Source organism: Halichoerus grypus, chromosome 3, assembly GCF_964656455.1.
Source record: "Halichoerus grypus chromosome 3, mHalGry1.hap1.1, whole genome shotgun sequence".
In the NCBI taxonomy this organism is placed as follows: domain Eukaryota; kingdom Metazoa; phylum Chordata; class Mammalia; order Carnivora; family Phocidae; genus Halichoerus; species Halichoerus grypus.
The window spans coordinates 32,154,897-32,171,429 of NC_135714.1; the positions used below are offsets into that span (position 1 = coordinate 32,154,897).

The window sequence follows — 16,533 nt, forward strand, 5'->3', positions numbered from 1 at the left end:
ACCAAAGGCATCTTAGGAACCAGGAGCCGAAATTTACGCAGGCGCCTTTCAGGGCTCACAGAGCCCACCTCCCTCGGGCGAGTCCCCGGTTCATCCAATCAGAGCCCAACCAGGAAGCCAAGGCGCGGCGGGCCTCCTGACGCGCAATCTTTCGGGGCCTGCCTCTGCCAGCGTTACGTGATTCCAGTCCACGCCTCCCGCCCTCCCCTGCGGAAGACCCCACGAGGCACCGCCCTTCAGCTAGTGTTCGCTGATTGGTCACTGCTCGCGCGGTCTCCTGGGTGACGGGAACGCGTTAGCCCTCTTGGAGCAGACCAGGTGCGCCTGCGCATTTGCCAGATCGCGCGGCCGGTCGAGCCTTGAGATGAAGGTAAATGACTTACAAACCCCGGGGGGGCGGGAAAACGCGACCACTGGCTCTTAGCCCACTGAGCGTCACTTCGAGGATAGGGGCCTGTGCCCTCCCTCCCTCTTCCAGAGTGCGTTAGGAATGGGGAAGAGAGCTGGGTGACAGGGGAGGGGGAAAGCGGGGGCGAAGTTGAGGGAAGGAGGGGAAAAGAAAGAAAATTGGAGAGGAGAAGGCGGAGAAGGAGGCCTCATTTCTGGGACCGTGAACGGAGTTGAAGGCACGGCCTGAAATGAGCAGTCTGGGTCAGAAAAGACCCCGAACTTCGCACCGCGGGAAGGACGGTATGCTTGGAGGGTCGCAGTGAAATTGGCTGGATCGGGTGTCATGAGCTGGTTCTTTTCCTGCAGCTGAATCCCTGGCAAGCCGCGCGACTGCTCAGCACTTAAAAAGAGTGAAAAGCTTCCGAAAGAATAATGTCAAATTGTATTGACTGTGACTAATGTACAAATCACTCAGTGGCTAATGTACATAAGTCACGGAGAAATCTGCACTTGCACATTCAGGTCTGGCCGGAGAGCATCATCCTCTGCACACACCGTTCCTACGCTTGGGCTTCCGGTGAACCCCATCCCCGGTCACTGGCTACAGCTCATTTCAAAACCCTTCTGCTTTACTACAGCAATAGCTCTCTGCTCTGATCTGGCAAAGAAAGGGATAGTTCAATTTAAAAATTAATTAAGTCCTAAGGATTCCTCGTGGCTGTTAGCGTGGAAATTGGAATTGACCGGTAATCATAACTTAACATTTCTAATGCGCTTCAGAATTTATGAAGTATTAGAACGGAGGAGATAATTATTCTTGGTTTACAATTGAGAGTTTTGTGCCTGAGGCAATTTAAGCGACTTGTTTTAAGCCCTACAGCTAAGAAGTAAAAAGCGAAATTCAAACCTTGTTTTTCTGGTTGTGAAGCTAGTGCTTTTTAACTATACTGTAAATGGAGCATGTAAATGTAGCTCCACGGAAGAAAAATATGTAAGATCTCAGCCAGAAGAGGTCTACCATGAAGCTAATGAAATTGAAGTTTAAGGATCCCTCACTTGCATGAGGGGGTTCCACGGCCACGTGGTCACAAAATTGCAAAAGATGCCTTTATGCTTTTCCCCCCCCCTTCAAGGTGTTTTCAAGCTCCACAAAACGTGATGCACTGGTGATTATAGAACACTCCTGTTTCCAATAGAGGTGGATTTCATCTACTTAACATACCAAATGCTTATTGATTGGTGTTTAATTTTTTTTTAAAGATTTATTTATTTTTAGAAAACATAGGTGAGCAGAGGGAGGGGCAAAGAGGAAGGGGGAGAGAGAATCTAAAGCACACTCCCTGCTGAGTGCAGGGCTCAATTTCAGAACCCTGAAAGCATGACCTGAGCAGAAATCAAGAGCCTGACCCTTGGCCATCTGCACCACCCAGGTGCCCCTTGGTGTTTAATTTCAAGCATTGGATGAGTTTTGTGTGGCCACTCAGATTGTCAGGCCTCCTGTAGTACTATGAAAACTTCATATGCCTGGATACGGTCTATGATTTAACCTGTTTATAATTTAACCTAATATTAAAATCTAAATTTTTTCATTCAAGCTGTATTTTCTTAGTTGTTCTAGATCACTATTGTTTGATATAAATCTACTGTAAGCCAATGTAATTTAAAATTTTTAGGAGCCACATTAAAATGTTTTAAAAGAAACGGGTAAGATTAATTTAAATAATTTATTTTATCCAGTATATCCAAAATATTATCTCAATATGTAATCGATATAAAAAATTATCAATGAGATAGTTTACATTTTTCTATTCCTTGGAATGCCTATGTATTCTACATTTACAACACATCTAAATTCGGACTACCTACATTTCAAGCCCTCAATAAAATTTCAAGTCCAGCTGTGTTTTGTGGCTTCCATATTGGATACCCCAGTTCCTGACTGAGTGAAAAGAAAGGCTTTTCAGTTGATACACGGTCCACCTAATAGCTAAATTAAGCACTTAATGATTAAGTAAATATAACTAATGGGTAAAGGAAGAAAATTTTGAATGAAGCAGTTTGTATTTTTATCATGGTTAAGATTTTTTTAATTATTTATTTTTTAAAGATTTTTATCTATTTGAGAGAGAGAGAATGGAAGAGAGAGAGCACGAGAGGGGGGAGGGTCAGAGGAAGAAGCAGACTCCCTGCTGAGCAGGGAGCCCGATGCGGGACTCGATCCCGGGACTCCAGGATCATGACCTGAGCCAAAGGCAGTCGCTTAACCAACTGAGCCACCCAGGCGCCCGGTTAAGATTTTTTAAATGGTAGTTTTAAGTTTAATCTAAAAAAATTCATGCTACTCCCTAATATTTATAGCAGCAATGTCCACAATAGCCGAACTATGGAAAGAGCCCAGATGTCCATCGATAGATGAATGGATAAAGAAGAGGTGGGATATATATATATATATATACTTTTTTATATATATATCTATATATCTACAATGGAATTTTACTCAGCCATCAAAAAGAATGAAATTTTGCCATTTGCAACAACATGGATGGAGCTAGAAGGTATTATGCTAAGCAAAATAAGTCAATCAGAGAAAGACAATTACATGATTTCACTCATTCGTGGAATTTAAGAAACAAAACAGGATCATAGGGGAAGAGGGGGAAGAAAAGGAAACAAGACAAAATCAGAGAGGGAGACAAACCATAAGAGACTCTTAATCATAGGAAACAAACAGGTTTGCTGGAGGGGATGGGGATTGGGGGATGGGGTAACTGGGTGATGAACATTAAAGAGGGCACGTGATGTAATGAGCACTGGGTATTACATGAGACTGATGAATCACCTCTATCTCTGAAACTAATAATACATTATATGTTAATTAACTGAAATCAAGTAAAAATTTTTTAAAAATACATGCTACTGATTATTAGCTAAATTCAAGTTTAAATTATTTTACTCTTTAACATGTAAAACATTAAAATTATAATTTTTATAAAATTAATATTCAAAAACACTTAAAACCAAAATTTATAATAAATGCTTGCCTGTATATTGAGGTCCATACTTCATACAAAGTTTGTTGTTTGTCCATACAAACAACCAGATTGTAGAAGTTGGTTGGTTGGTTGGTTGATCTGATTAGTCATTTTGTCTGTTACATTGTTGACTTTTTCTGGATAAGCTCTAACAATAACCCGTTATCATCTTGAACCCTATTGTCTTCATGATCATGGTTTGATATCTTTGACCAACCCTTAAATTGCATGTTTTGAAAATATAAAAATTACCTTTATCTTTTTAGCGTGTTTTCTCACTGCTCGAAAAGACTTGGCTTGGCACACCAATACAGTTCACCTGGCAAAAAACATCAGGAAACTACCTTGCAGTAACAGGGTAAGAAATCAGTGAATGTTTTAAGTAAATCATCCTGACTTCAAATGGCTGTATGCCTGCATAACCACACTGTTTTTTAGTGGAGATTCTTGTGTGATGGTTGTATAGTGGGAAAAATAATACATTCACTTCCATTAACATCACAGTTCATAAAATCTTTCCCCTGGTAATAACTTTGTAGATATAAATTATGAAACTGTCATGAGAGAACATTGAAATCACTTGGATGGCAGCTTAATTTTTTAATATATATGTATAAAAAGAAACACTTAAATTATATTTTTTGTGTTCTGATTGCTTTTAGAGCTGATCATATTGTGAAAATCTTTGATCGCCATGGTCAAAAAAGAAGTGAAATTAACTTATCTGGGTAAGTACAGAGGTGGATCAGAAACTTTTTCAAGCTTTCTTTCCTAAAAGATAAAAAAGTATTGCCTTCTATAATCAAATAGAATTTTACAACTCATATATAATCTGTGTCTCTTCTTTTGCTTTCTTCATTTGCGAAGAGATTTGTTTTTTGGGGTTTTTTTGTTTGTTTGTTTGTTTTTAAAGATTTTATTTATTTATCCGAGAGAGGGGAGAGGGGCAGAGGGAGAAGCAGACTCCCCGCTGAGCAGGGAGCCCAATGCGGGGCTCAATCCTAGGACTCCAGGATCATGACCTGAGCCGAAGGCAGTCGCTTAACCAACTGAGCCACTCAGGCGCCTGGGATTTGTTTTTTTGGTTTTGTTTTTTAAGATATATTTACTTATTTTTAGAGACAGAGCATTAGCAGGAGGGGTAGAGGGAAAAGGAGAGAGAATCCCAAGCCGATTCTGTGCTCAGCACAGAGCCCAGTGTAGGGTGCTCCATCTCACAACCCTGACATCATGACCTGAGCCAAAACCAACTGACTGTGCCACCCAGGCACCCCAGGGATTTGTTTTTTTATACATAAGTTGTTAGTGAAATACGTAGACATATAGCATATGAGTTAGAGTTGATATTTATAACCTCCATACATTCACAGGGAAGCTTTAAGGTACAATTATAAATGAGTCCATATGAAAGATTCTTATTTAATTATAAACAAGTCTTATTTTGTGTGTAGGCAGAAAAGATAAGCCCATATCACTGTACTGTTTCTTCTCATAAATTGTTGGAAAATAGTTACTTTCAACACACTTTTTAAACTTTTTTTTTTTTTTTTTTTTAAGATTTCATTTATTTGTCAGAGAGAGAGCGTGCACAAGCAGGGGGAGCAGCAGGCAGAGGAAGAAGCTGAGCAGGGAGCCCAGTGCAGGACTCAATCCCAGGACGCTGGGATCATGACCTGAGCTGAAGGCAGATGCTTAACCGACTGAGCCACCAGACGTCCCTATGTCATTGTTAAACTTTTTTTTTCTTTTTTTTTTTGAGAGAGAGAGTGTGTGTGCATGTGAGCAGGGTGGCTGGTGGGCGGGGGCAGGGGGAGAGGGAGAGAGAGAATCCTAAGTAGGCTCCATGCTCAGTGCAGAGCCCAATGCAGGGTTCAATCTCATGACCCTGAGATCGTGACCTAAGCTGAAATCAAGAGACAGATGCTTAACCGACTGAGTCACCCAGGTACCCCTTGATACTTTTTACAGGACAAAGCCTATCCATTTCCAGGAAATCATTCTAGATTACACAAAACATAACTTAAGCATTTTTTTAAAGATTTATTTATTTATTTTAGAGAGAGTGCGAGCACATATGCAGGGGCAGAGTGAGAGAGTCTCAAGCAGACTCTGCACCAACTTGGGGCTCCATCCCAGGACCCTGAGATCACAACCTGAGCCGAAACCAAGAGTCAGATGCTTAACCAGCTGTGCCATCCAGGCGCCCCATAACATAAGCATTTTTAATGATTCTGTGTAATCATTACCTTTATTAGTTATTTTATTGATAGTCTCAATCGTTATTAAGGTATGTAGAGTCCCTCACCTAAATGGTCTTATGCTGCCATGCTTTTTAAATTCATGTCTGCTTTCTGTAGTTTATTGCCACCATCTTTGCAAATCAGATTGTCTTCTTTTAGTCTCTAACAGCCTTTCCCACCTCCTGCTGTGCCCCGCTTACCTGATGCCACCATTTTGGCATTTCCCATTGCTTTCTTAATTGTTGCTTGTTTTCTGTATTTTGGGAAACAGAAGTCAAGATAGTTGTAATTATGTCCAAAAATAAGAAGGTACTTAGTAAAGAACTTCTTTGAGTAAATTATATGAGGTTTTTTGCATCATCTCTGTGACCTCTATTTTGGTTACACAATGGCCATATATATATTTTTTTTGGGGGGGGGCCACATTATTTTTTAACCTCTGAATTCTTTTGCTGTATTTATCGTAGCTGAATTCAACTGATAGAGAATCTCTAGATAAATAAAATACCATACGTATTGTCTTTAATTGTTAGATGATTTTATAAAAAATTTGAAAGCTTCCCTCTTTCATACTTCCCAAATCTCTGAAAATACTAGAGAAAATTAAGATCCCAAAACATATTTTAGTATTTTGAAAAATAAAATGACCAGAGTAACTCCCAATTGTCTTAACTGTAAATCTGAGTATGGCTTAGCTGATATCCCAGAACAGAGTCTCAAAATGAAAAATAGCATCAGAGAAGAAAAAATTAATCCTCAGGGAACCTTTTGATTTATAATAAATACTTTGAAATAATTTTGAGCAATAACATATTTAAAAAGCATTTCCTATGTATAACTGTTTTGTCATTTTAATTGAATCACTCTTATTCTATTATGATACAAAATGAAAATAACATTTCTTACCACTTCAAAATCTAGTTTTTCCATTATTTGCAATCCCACATCTACCCAACCATGATCTGTTTTATACACAATTTATCTGGATATAACTTCATTTTTTATCCATACCTGCTTTTTCTCTCTGTAAATCTGAAATAACCTTTCAGCACTTGGTCATACAAATTACCCCTTGATTCCAAATGTGATTCCTTTGTAGAGGTGCTTGATGAGTTTGTTTTACCAAAGGCCAGGATCTTTATAGTATCTAAGAAAATCTGCTAACTTACTAGGTGTGATTATATTTAATGTAGTATATATAAATGATACGTAAAATAGAATTTAAATTTTTCCCATCCCCTCAACAACAAGAAAAAATTTAACTTAGTGGGGCACCTGGATGACTCAGTCGGTTAAGCATCTGACTCTTGGGTTCAGCTCAGGTCATGATCTCAGGGTTGTGGGATGGAGCCCCACATCTGCTGAGCACAGAGTCTGCTTAAGATTCTCTCCCTGGGGTGCCTGGGTGGCTCAGTCGGTTAAGCGGCTGCCTTCGGCTCAGGTCATGATCCCAGGCTCCTGGGATCGAGCCCCGCATCGGGCTCCTTGCTCAGCAGAGAGCCTGCTTCTCCCTTTCCCTCTGCCTGCCGCTCTGCCTACTTGTGCTATCTCTCTGTCAAATAAATAAATTTAAAAAATCTTAAAAAAAAAAAAAAAAAGAGTCTCTCTCTCCCTGAACCATGAGGGACTGTGGACTCTGAGAAACAAACTGAGGGTTCTAGAGGGGAGGGGGGCTGGGGGGATGGGTTAGCCTGGTTATGGGTATTAAAGAGGGCACGTACTGAATGGAGCACTGGGTGTTATACGCAAACAGTGAATCATGGAACACTACATCGAAAACTAATGATGTAATGTATGGTGATTAACATAACATAATAAAATAAAAAAAGATTCTCTCCCTTTGCCCCTCCCCCACTCCCAGCTTGCACACTCTCTCTCTAAAAAAAAGAAAATTTAATATTATCTAAATAAGCAGTCAATAGTGAGTTGTATTTCTCACTTTAGAAAGTTTATGACCTACTCAAAATAGATTGGTCCTATTGTAGATAAAAATTACAAATAGATATTTAAATTTCTTTTCCCTACTTTAAGAAAACATGTAGTGATATTTTGCTCTCTTTTTTAAAAGTAACTGTGTTGCTATGGATTGGGATAAAGATGGAGATATCCTAGCAGTGATTGCTGACAAATCTAGTTGCATTTATCTATGGGATGCCAACACAAATAAAACCAGCCAATTAGACAGTGGTATGAGGTAAGAATAACTTTTTTATTTTAAATCTTCACTTACAAATATGGTTATTTGTAGGTTTGACGCTAACAATACTTAACTGCTATCATTATAAACATGCATTTGTGACTTATTTTCCTATGAAAGAAAGTTTCTTTTTTTATCATTACATATAATCCTATTGATTTTGCCCAATTAATTAGAATAAAATTGTTATGATTGTAAACTATCAGTAGCTTCTTAAAAAGTTGCTTTCAGTGGAACAGACTAAAATGTCCAAAGATGAGACAAAACATCTGGAAAAATCCGGAAATGGACTTGGCCTCAGGCATTGCTTGATCTAGGGGTTCTAGTGATGCAGTCAAGACTCTCTTTCCATCTCTGAGCCCTTCCTTTCTCTGTATTGACTTTATTCTAAGTCAGGCTCTCTCCATGGCTGCTGCCAACTCTTGGCTTATGTCATTCTTCACAGCAAGTTACACCAAAGAGAAGAGCATATCCCCATCACATCACCAGTGTCTGCTCAGTTACTCAGAAGGTCTCTGAGTAGGGTAGGCAGGGCCATGGGATTGAAAATCCCAGTAAGTGAAGAGTCGGATCAAGGGTGGTACAGTTCCCAAATGGAAAATATACTGGGCAAACAGATAAATTACAGATCTCTGCTAAAATAGAAACCACTTTAACATATGGAATAGAAAAATTTATTTACAACTAAAACTTGGCAGTTCAACCTTGAACGAGTTGCTTTACCTCTCTCTAAACCTCAGTTTCTTCTTGTATATGGAATGTGTGTAATAATAATATCTGCCTCATGGTGTCATGTGACCTGCAGATAGGCCACACACATATTGTAAGATTAGACTATAAATTTCCAGTTTGCCAAGGAGTAACGACCCAGAGGAAGCAAGGTGGCCATGCAGAACAGGACGAAAGGTAACCTTAGTGTCGTTTTCCTTAACCCTCCAAATTGACACATGATGCATGCATTCACAGGTGATATTGTCCACCCATCATGAAGTCTTGCTAGGTGTGAGAACCTTCATTTCTTGCTCTGTCCTTTTACACTTTGGGTATGCATCACTTTTTAAAAAGATTTTACATACTCTGTTCTTCAATTCAAGAGAATATTTATAAACATCAATACTGGTTCTTGAACCAAGTTCAGCATCAGTGAGAACACGTTCTCACCTGGAGAAAAATGCATAATTAATCCAAGGTGTTTCAAACTGGTATATGTCTGCTTCTGCTGTCTATCTTCCCACAGATCCATTTCCTCACATCATCTCAGAGTTGTTGTGACATTTAATTGTGTGTCATGGCCAGGCATGAAATTAAGAATTCAATGAATGGTGGATGTTATTGTAATTATCAAGGCAGAACCAATTAAATGTTAGTTTATATTAATATTTAATATCCAAAGGACTTTTGTATATACAAAGGTACACCCACTACCAATTGTTTTTTATTTAAAGGTCAAGCTATTATACTAAGATACTTAAACACAATTTTGAATATCAGTTTTTCTTAAATATATTCATTTTGCAAACAAATTTCCTTGAAAAATTTAAATTCCATTTACAGATTTAATTGGAATTTATTCTTTTGAGCACTTCGAACATCTTAAATAATACACAAAACATATTCAGATATAATCATTGCAAAACTTACTATAATGTCACTTAACTATCTTAAATTATTATGTTAACACAATGGATTGAATTTATTAATTTTTACTAAGTGTATTTTTATAACTTCTTAGAATTATTCTAAGTGGTACTTCCCCTGATCCTACCTAGGCTTATAGGAGTTATGTCCTTGGGGTACAGCAATCTTTCCAGAGAAAACTCTAAATACAGCATCTCATTTATCAACCAGTTGATTTGTGGTTGGATCATTGGACATGGTTATTTCTCCCAAGGCATTCAGACCTGAATTCTAGTCATCCTACTCAGCCTCTTTTCTAATTGACCTTCAGTTGTCATATCAGCAAGACTTTTTTAAACCTGTGCCTTTTACATAGGTTGCATTTTTTTTTATACCACGTGCATTTCCCTAAATAATATATTCTTTTAAGTTTAACTTGGCCAAAAATACATGTAATTACTATATATTGTCCTGATCTGCTAGCATTACTGGGAACTTACGTGTGCCGTAGTATCTTATTGTAATTTGTGAGGCCTTCTAGAGGCCTTATCTCTGAAGAAAAGAAAGATGGAGTCTGTTCAGCTGGCTCTTCTTTTGAGGATATTTGCCTACTTGATCTTCTTGGAACATACTGTTTAACTCTTTTTCTAGTTGGTTGTTATGTGACTGTTAGTGATGGTAAACTATTGAATGGACTGTTGTCATACTACTCTTATTAAATATGACCACTGTTGCTGATCAGACCTTGTGCCTCTCAGGCGGTTCCTCCTTCCTCTGGTGCTCACAATTCTTTCTATTCATGTTTTCTGAAAAGCAATCCCAGATAGGATTGAGTGTGTGAGATTCACTACAGGAAATGCCAGTGAGGAAACATAGAGGGGCAGGTTAGAAGAGCCATCAGACCACAGTGCATGTCTGACCCTTGTAAAGGGGAGAGGGAAGGAAGAAACATGGGGTAGAAGCATCTTATACTGCAGCCCAATTCTAAGTTCAGCTAGGCCTCTGAGGAGACTTTAAGCCAAAGTGACCCATCAATGGAATCCTATGTCTCCCAGGAATGGGCCTCAATAGTATCCCTGCCCACTCAGTTACTATCTGGGAGCAGCCTATGGGAAGGCATGGCCCTGGGACATCAAGGTAATGGATTCCAGTGGGACCCTTCATCAGTTACACTTTCCATAGCTAGAGATCTAAGAGGCATATTCTCATAGCTGTCACACCTGCTTAAACAGATAGAGAAACAAGCATATTGATCTTTTAAAAACATACACTTAATAGATGAAACCCACCAGCCTGGGATATTAGTACTTATTAGAAGTAATTTTCTAACTAAACATTTTATTATATTCATCTGTTGTTACAACAAACTTTCCATATACTTTAAGTGACTTTTGGTCTTCCGTATATCAGCATTCTTGAAAGCAGTGTTGCTTTCTGTAAACAGTAAATGATCTATCAGTGGTTCTCAAACTTTAGCTGTATCAAAGTGCCTATTAAAACACAGATAGCTGGGCGCCACCCCCAGAGTTTTTCATTCCGTAGGCCTGGGGTGGGACCAGAGAACTGGCATTTCTAAAGTTCCTAAGTGATGCTGTTGGTCCTGGGATTGCATTTCCAGAATCACTTTTCTATACCCATTGTGATTTCTTTCCTTGATACATAGGATGAGCTACTTTCCCAGGAGTCCTGATGTCATTTAGTAGGGAATTGTATAAAAGTTCAACCAGTAGGTCTTAGAATGTACTTAAGAACTGGTGGTAGGTAAATGTGCTTTCTACCACTTTCTGAGTGAGCTAATCTTAATAGTGACAGAGGTGGGAGAGACAGGAAGATGGCAGTGGAGTAGGAGAACCCCAGGCTTACTTCATCCCACAAATACAACTCGTTAACTATCAAATCCTAAACACCCCAGAAATCAACCAGAAGACTGACAGAACAGACTCCACAACTAAAGGGAGAGAAGAGGCCACAATGAAGAAGGTAAAAAGTGTGGAGGCATGGTGAAGAAACGGCTCCTGGCTGCTGTAGAGAGGAAGGAGCCATGGCCACGGAGAAGGGCAACAGAGAGAGGAACACACAGGGGAACACAGAAGTAGAACATTTTCTCAAAGCCTTTGGTGTGGAAAATGAGAGGGGCTGAATTTTATGAATTCTTGCGACCAGTGCAGCTTAAAGCCTGGAGTTTTCAGTGTCAGTGGGCTTGGCTAGGATAGATCCTGGGAGGCCCTGCCGCACTCCTAGAGAGAAGGTAGGGAAACAACCCTGGGATGTACAGCATGGAAACAACATCTGAAGAGAGCCCAGGGCACAAAATGGGGAGATTATTTGCTCTTGCTAGAGCACGTCCCTGAGAGATAGTATTCACAGAGATACCTCTCCAGGAACAAAGGAGTGGGTCGGCGCCATTTCTCTCTCCCGCCCCTCAGCATAAACACAGAGCCACCTGCAGAAACAGTGCAGCATGGATACTGGCTGCCTAACTTGCTTATACTAAGCACTCCCTGCGCTTTGGTGGAACTGCTTTTCTCAGTCATGCTTACCTCAGTCCCCCCCCCAGAAGATCAGCACAAACCCCTGCCCATACCATGTCTCCCAACCAGAGAGTGCTGCAGGGCCTCAGTTCTGGTGGAGGTGGTGACACATCTCAATTCACAATCAGACCAAAGCACACCTAGTTAAAACTCAGCACATTCAGGTCAGGGACCAAACACTGCACACAGCAGGCAAGGAGAGCCTCTGCAGATGACTGGCCTGAAGGATATAGAGCAGCCAAAACACAATAGCAGAGTGCATGCAACACACATTGGGGGCACTCCCTAGAGCGCCAGGCCCTGGGCACCAGATGACCTCTTCATAAGGCCATTACATTCAGGAGCAGGAGACAGACTGGCTTTTCTAACACACAAAAGAAGGCAGAGACTTAGAAAAAATGAGAAGACAGAAGAATTTATCCCAAATGAACAAAATAAGACGACAGCCAGAGATCTAAGTGAAATAGATGTAAGTAACATGCCTGGTGGAGAATTTAAAGCAACAATCATAAGGATACTCCACTGTGCTTGAGAAAAAAAATGGAAAACATCAGTGAGACACCAAAGAGATAAAAGAGTTAAAAAAGAATCAGAGATGAGGAGTGCAATAAACAAGATCAGAAACATGCTTGATGCAATGAACAGCAGGCTGAAAGACCCAAAGGAATGAATGAATGACTTAGAAGACAAAGTAATGGAAAGCAATGAAGCTGAACAAAAGAAAGAAGAATTATGCAACACGAGAATAGACTGAGGGAAACAGTGCCTCTATCAAATGTAATAACATTCCTGTTATAGGAGTCCCAGAAGAAGAAAAGAGAAAAGGGGGCAGAAAATTTATTTGAGGAAATAATAGCTGAAAACTTTCCTAATCTGGAGAAGAAAACAGACATCGAGATCCAGGAGGCACAGAGAATTCCTTTCAAAAGCAACAAAACGGGCCCACATTGTGACATATTGTAATTATATTTGCAAAATATAGTAATAAAGAAAAAATATTCAAAGCAGCAAGACAAAAGAGGTCACTAACTTACAAGGGAGAACCCATAAGGCTAGCAGGAGATTTTTCAACACAAATTTAGCAAACCAGAAGGGAGTGACATGGAATCTTCAAAGTGCTGGATAGGAAAAATCTGCAGCCAAGAATGCTCCATCCAGCAAGGATATCATTCAGAACAGAAGGAGAGATTTCCCAAACAAACTAAAGGAGTTCATGACCACTAAACCAGCCCTGCAAGAAATATTAAAAGGGACTCTTTGAGTGCAAAGGAGAAACCAAAAGTGACAGTATAAAGGAGGAAGCACAATTTTATAGAATATTTCTGTAAAAAATCAAGGAACTCACACAAAAAAAGGATATAACTAAAACATGTACCTAAAATGTGGGGAGGGGAGGAGAAGAGAATGGGTTCAAATTGAATCGACCATCAACTTAATATAGACTGCTATTTACAGAAGAGGTTATATACAAACCTAATGGTAACAATATCTCATATATGGCTAATAAACGTGCAAAGAATAGGAGAAAGAAATCCAAATATATCACTAAAGAAAATCAGCAAACCATGAAAGAGAGAAAGACAAGAGAGGGCCAGAGAAAATCTCCATGAACAACCACAAAACAAGTAATAAAATGGCAATAAATACATATCTGTCAGTAATTACTTTGAATGTAAATGGACTAAATCAAAAAAATAGGCTGTCAGAATGGATAAAAAAGCAAGACCCATCTATGTGCTGCCTAAAAGAGCCTCATTTTAGACCTAAAGACACCTGCAGATTGAAAGTGAGGAGGATGGAAAAACATCATGCAAATGGATGTCAAAAGAAAGCTGGAGTAGCAATACTTGCATTGGACAAACTAGACTTTAACACGAAGACAAAGAAGGAGACTATATAATAATAAAGGGGACAAGAAGATATAACAATTTTAAATATTTATATACCCAGCATGGGAGTACCCAAATGTATAAAACAATAACAAACATAAAGGAACTAATCAATAACACAGTAATAGTAGGGGACCTTAACACCCCACTTACATCAATGAACAGATCATCTAAACAGAAAATCAACAAGGAAACAATGGCCTTGATGACATAGTGGACTGGATGGACTTAACAGATATATTCAGAACATTCCATCCTAAAACAGCAGAATACATATTCTTTCATTCGCTTTTTTTTTTTTTTTTTTTTGAGAGAGAATCTTAAACAGATCCCATGCTCAGCATTTGAGCCCAACACAGGGCTCAGTCTCACAACCCCGAGATCATGACCTGAACTGAAATCAAGAGTCAAATGCTTAACTGATTGAGCTACCCAGGCACCCCAGAAACACATTGTTTCAAGTGCATATGGAACATTCTTCAGAATAGACCACATATTAGGACACAAAACAGGCCTTAACAAATAGAAGATTGAAGTCATACTATGCACCTTTTCTGACCACAATGCCATGAAACTAGAAGTCATCCACAAGAAAAAATCTGGAAAGACCACAAATACATGGAGGTTAAATAACATGCTACTAAACAATGAATGGGTCAACCAGAAAATAAAAGAAGAAATTAAAAAATACATGGAAACAAATGAAAATGGAAACACAACAGTCCAAAACCTTTGGGATGCAGCATAAGCAGTCCTTAGAGGGAAACACATAGTGATACAGGCTTACCTCAAGAAGCAAGAAAAATCTGAAATAAACAACCTAACCTTACACCTAAAGGAGCTAGAAAAAGAACAACAAATGAAGGCTGAAGCCAACAGAAGGAAGGAAATAATAAAGATTAGAGCAAAAATAAATGATGTTTCTTAAAAAACAATAGAACAGATCAGTGAAACCAGGAGCTGGTTCTGTGAAAAAAATCAATAATATTGATAAGCCTCCAGCCAGTTATCAAAAAGAAAAGAGAAAGGACACAAATAAAATCACAAATGAGAGAGAAGAAATAACAACCAACACCCAGAAATACAAACAATTACAAGAGAATATTATGAAAAACTATATGCCAACAAATGGGACAACCTGAAAGAAATGGTTAAATTCCTAGAAGCAAATAAATTACCGAAACTGAAACAGGAAGAAATAGAAAACTTGAACAGACCGATAACCAGCAAAGAAATTGAGTCCGTAATCAAAAAATTCCCAACATACAAAAGTCCAGAACCAAATGGCTTCACGGGCGAATTCTATAAAACATTTAAAGAAGAGTTAATGTCTCTTCTTCTCAAACTATTCCAAAAAATAGAAAAGGAAAGAAAATTTCCAAATTCATTCAATGAGGCCAGCATTACCCTGATACCAAAACCAGATAAAAAGAGAATTATAGGCCAATATCCTTAATGAACATGGATGCAGAAATTCTCCATAAACTAGCAAACCCAATCCAACAATACATTAAAAAAATCATTCACCATAGGGTGCTTGGCTGTCTCTGCCGGTAAAGCATGCAACTCAGTCTCAGGGTCATGAGTTCAAGCCCCATGTTGGGCATGGAGCCTACTTAAAAAAAAAAAATCATTCACCACAATCAGGCAGGATTTTTTCCTGGGTTGCAGTAGTGGTTCAATATTTGCAAATCAGTCAATGTGATACACCACATTAATAAAGGATAAGAACCATATGATTGTTTCAATAGACACAGAAAAAGCATTCAATAAAGTATAATATCCATTCATGATAAAAGCCCTCAACAAAGTAGGTTTAGAGGGAACCTCCCTCAACATAACAGGCCATATATGAAAAACCCACAGCTAACATCACCTGAAACTGAAAGCCTTTCCCCTAAAGTTAGGAATGAGACAACGATGTCCACTCCCACCAGTTTTATTCATCATACTGGAAGTCCTAGCCACAGCAATCAGACAACAAAAAGAAATAAAAGGCAACCAAATCAGCAAGGAAAAAGGAGAAGTTCCACTATTTGCAGATGACATGATACTATATATAGAAAACCCAAAAGACTCCACCAAAAAACTGCTAGAACTGATACAGGAATTCAGTAAAGTCACAGGATACAAAATCAATATACAGAAATTACATTTGTATACACCAATAATGAAGCAGCAGAAGGAGAAATTAAGAAATCAATCCCACTTACAATTGCACCAAAAAACCATAAGGTACCTAGGAATAAATCTAACTAAAGATGTGAAAGACCTGTACTCCAGAAACTATAAAACACTGATGAAAGAAATTGAAGAAGACGACACAAAGAAATGGAAAGACATTCCATGCTCATGGATTGGAAGAACAAATATTGTTAAAATGTCCATACTACCCAAAGCACTCTACACATTTAATGCAATCCCTATCAAAATACCAACAGCATTTTTCACAGAACTAGAATGAACAATCCTAAAATTTGTATGGAACCACAAAAGACCCCAAATAGCCAAAACAACCTTAAAAATAAAAGCAAAGCTGGAGACATCACAATTCCAGACTTCAAGTTATATTATAAAGCTGTAGTGATCAAAACAGCATGGTACTGGCACAAAAATAGGCACATAATCAATGGAACA

At 38.8% G+C, this 16,533-nt stretch overlaps 1 protein-coding gene across 2 annotated transcripts in view; it reads left to right on the forward strand.

The window, feature by feature from the left end:
• Positions 1-270: 270 nt before the first annotated feature.
• WDR19 (WD repeat domain 19) overlaps positions 271-16,533 on the forward strand; it is a 99,824-nt gene continuing 83,561 nt past the window's right edge. Inside the window, exons 1-4 of one of the 2 annotated variants that reach the window (XM_036112175.2) lie at positions 271-370; positions 3,689-3,780; positions 4,085-4,150; positions 7,731-7,856. In XM_036112175.2, the coding sequence (XP_035968068.2) occupies positions 365-370; positions 3,689-3,780; positions 4,085-4,150; positions 7,731-7,856 (290 nt within the window). In that variant the 5' untranslated portion in view covers positions 271-364. Of the gene's footprint in view, positions 371-671; positions 691-3,688; positions 3,781-4,084; positions 4,151-7,730; positions 7,857-16,533 lie in introns of those variants that run through there. The other variant, XM_078068518.1, reaches the window with a different exon arrangement.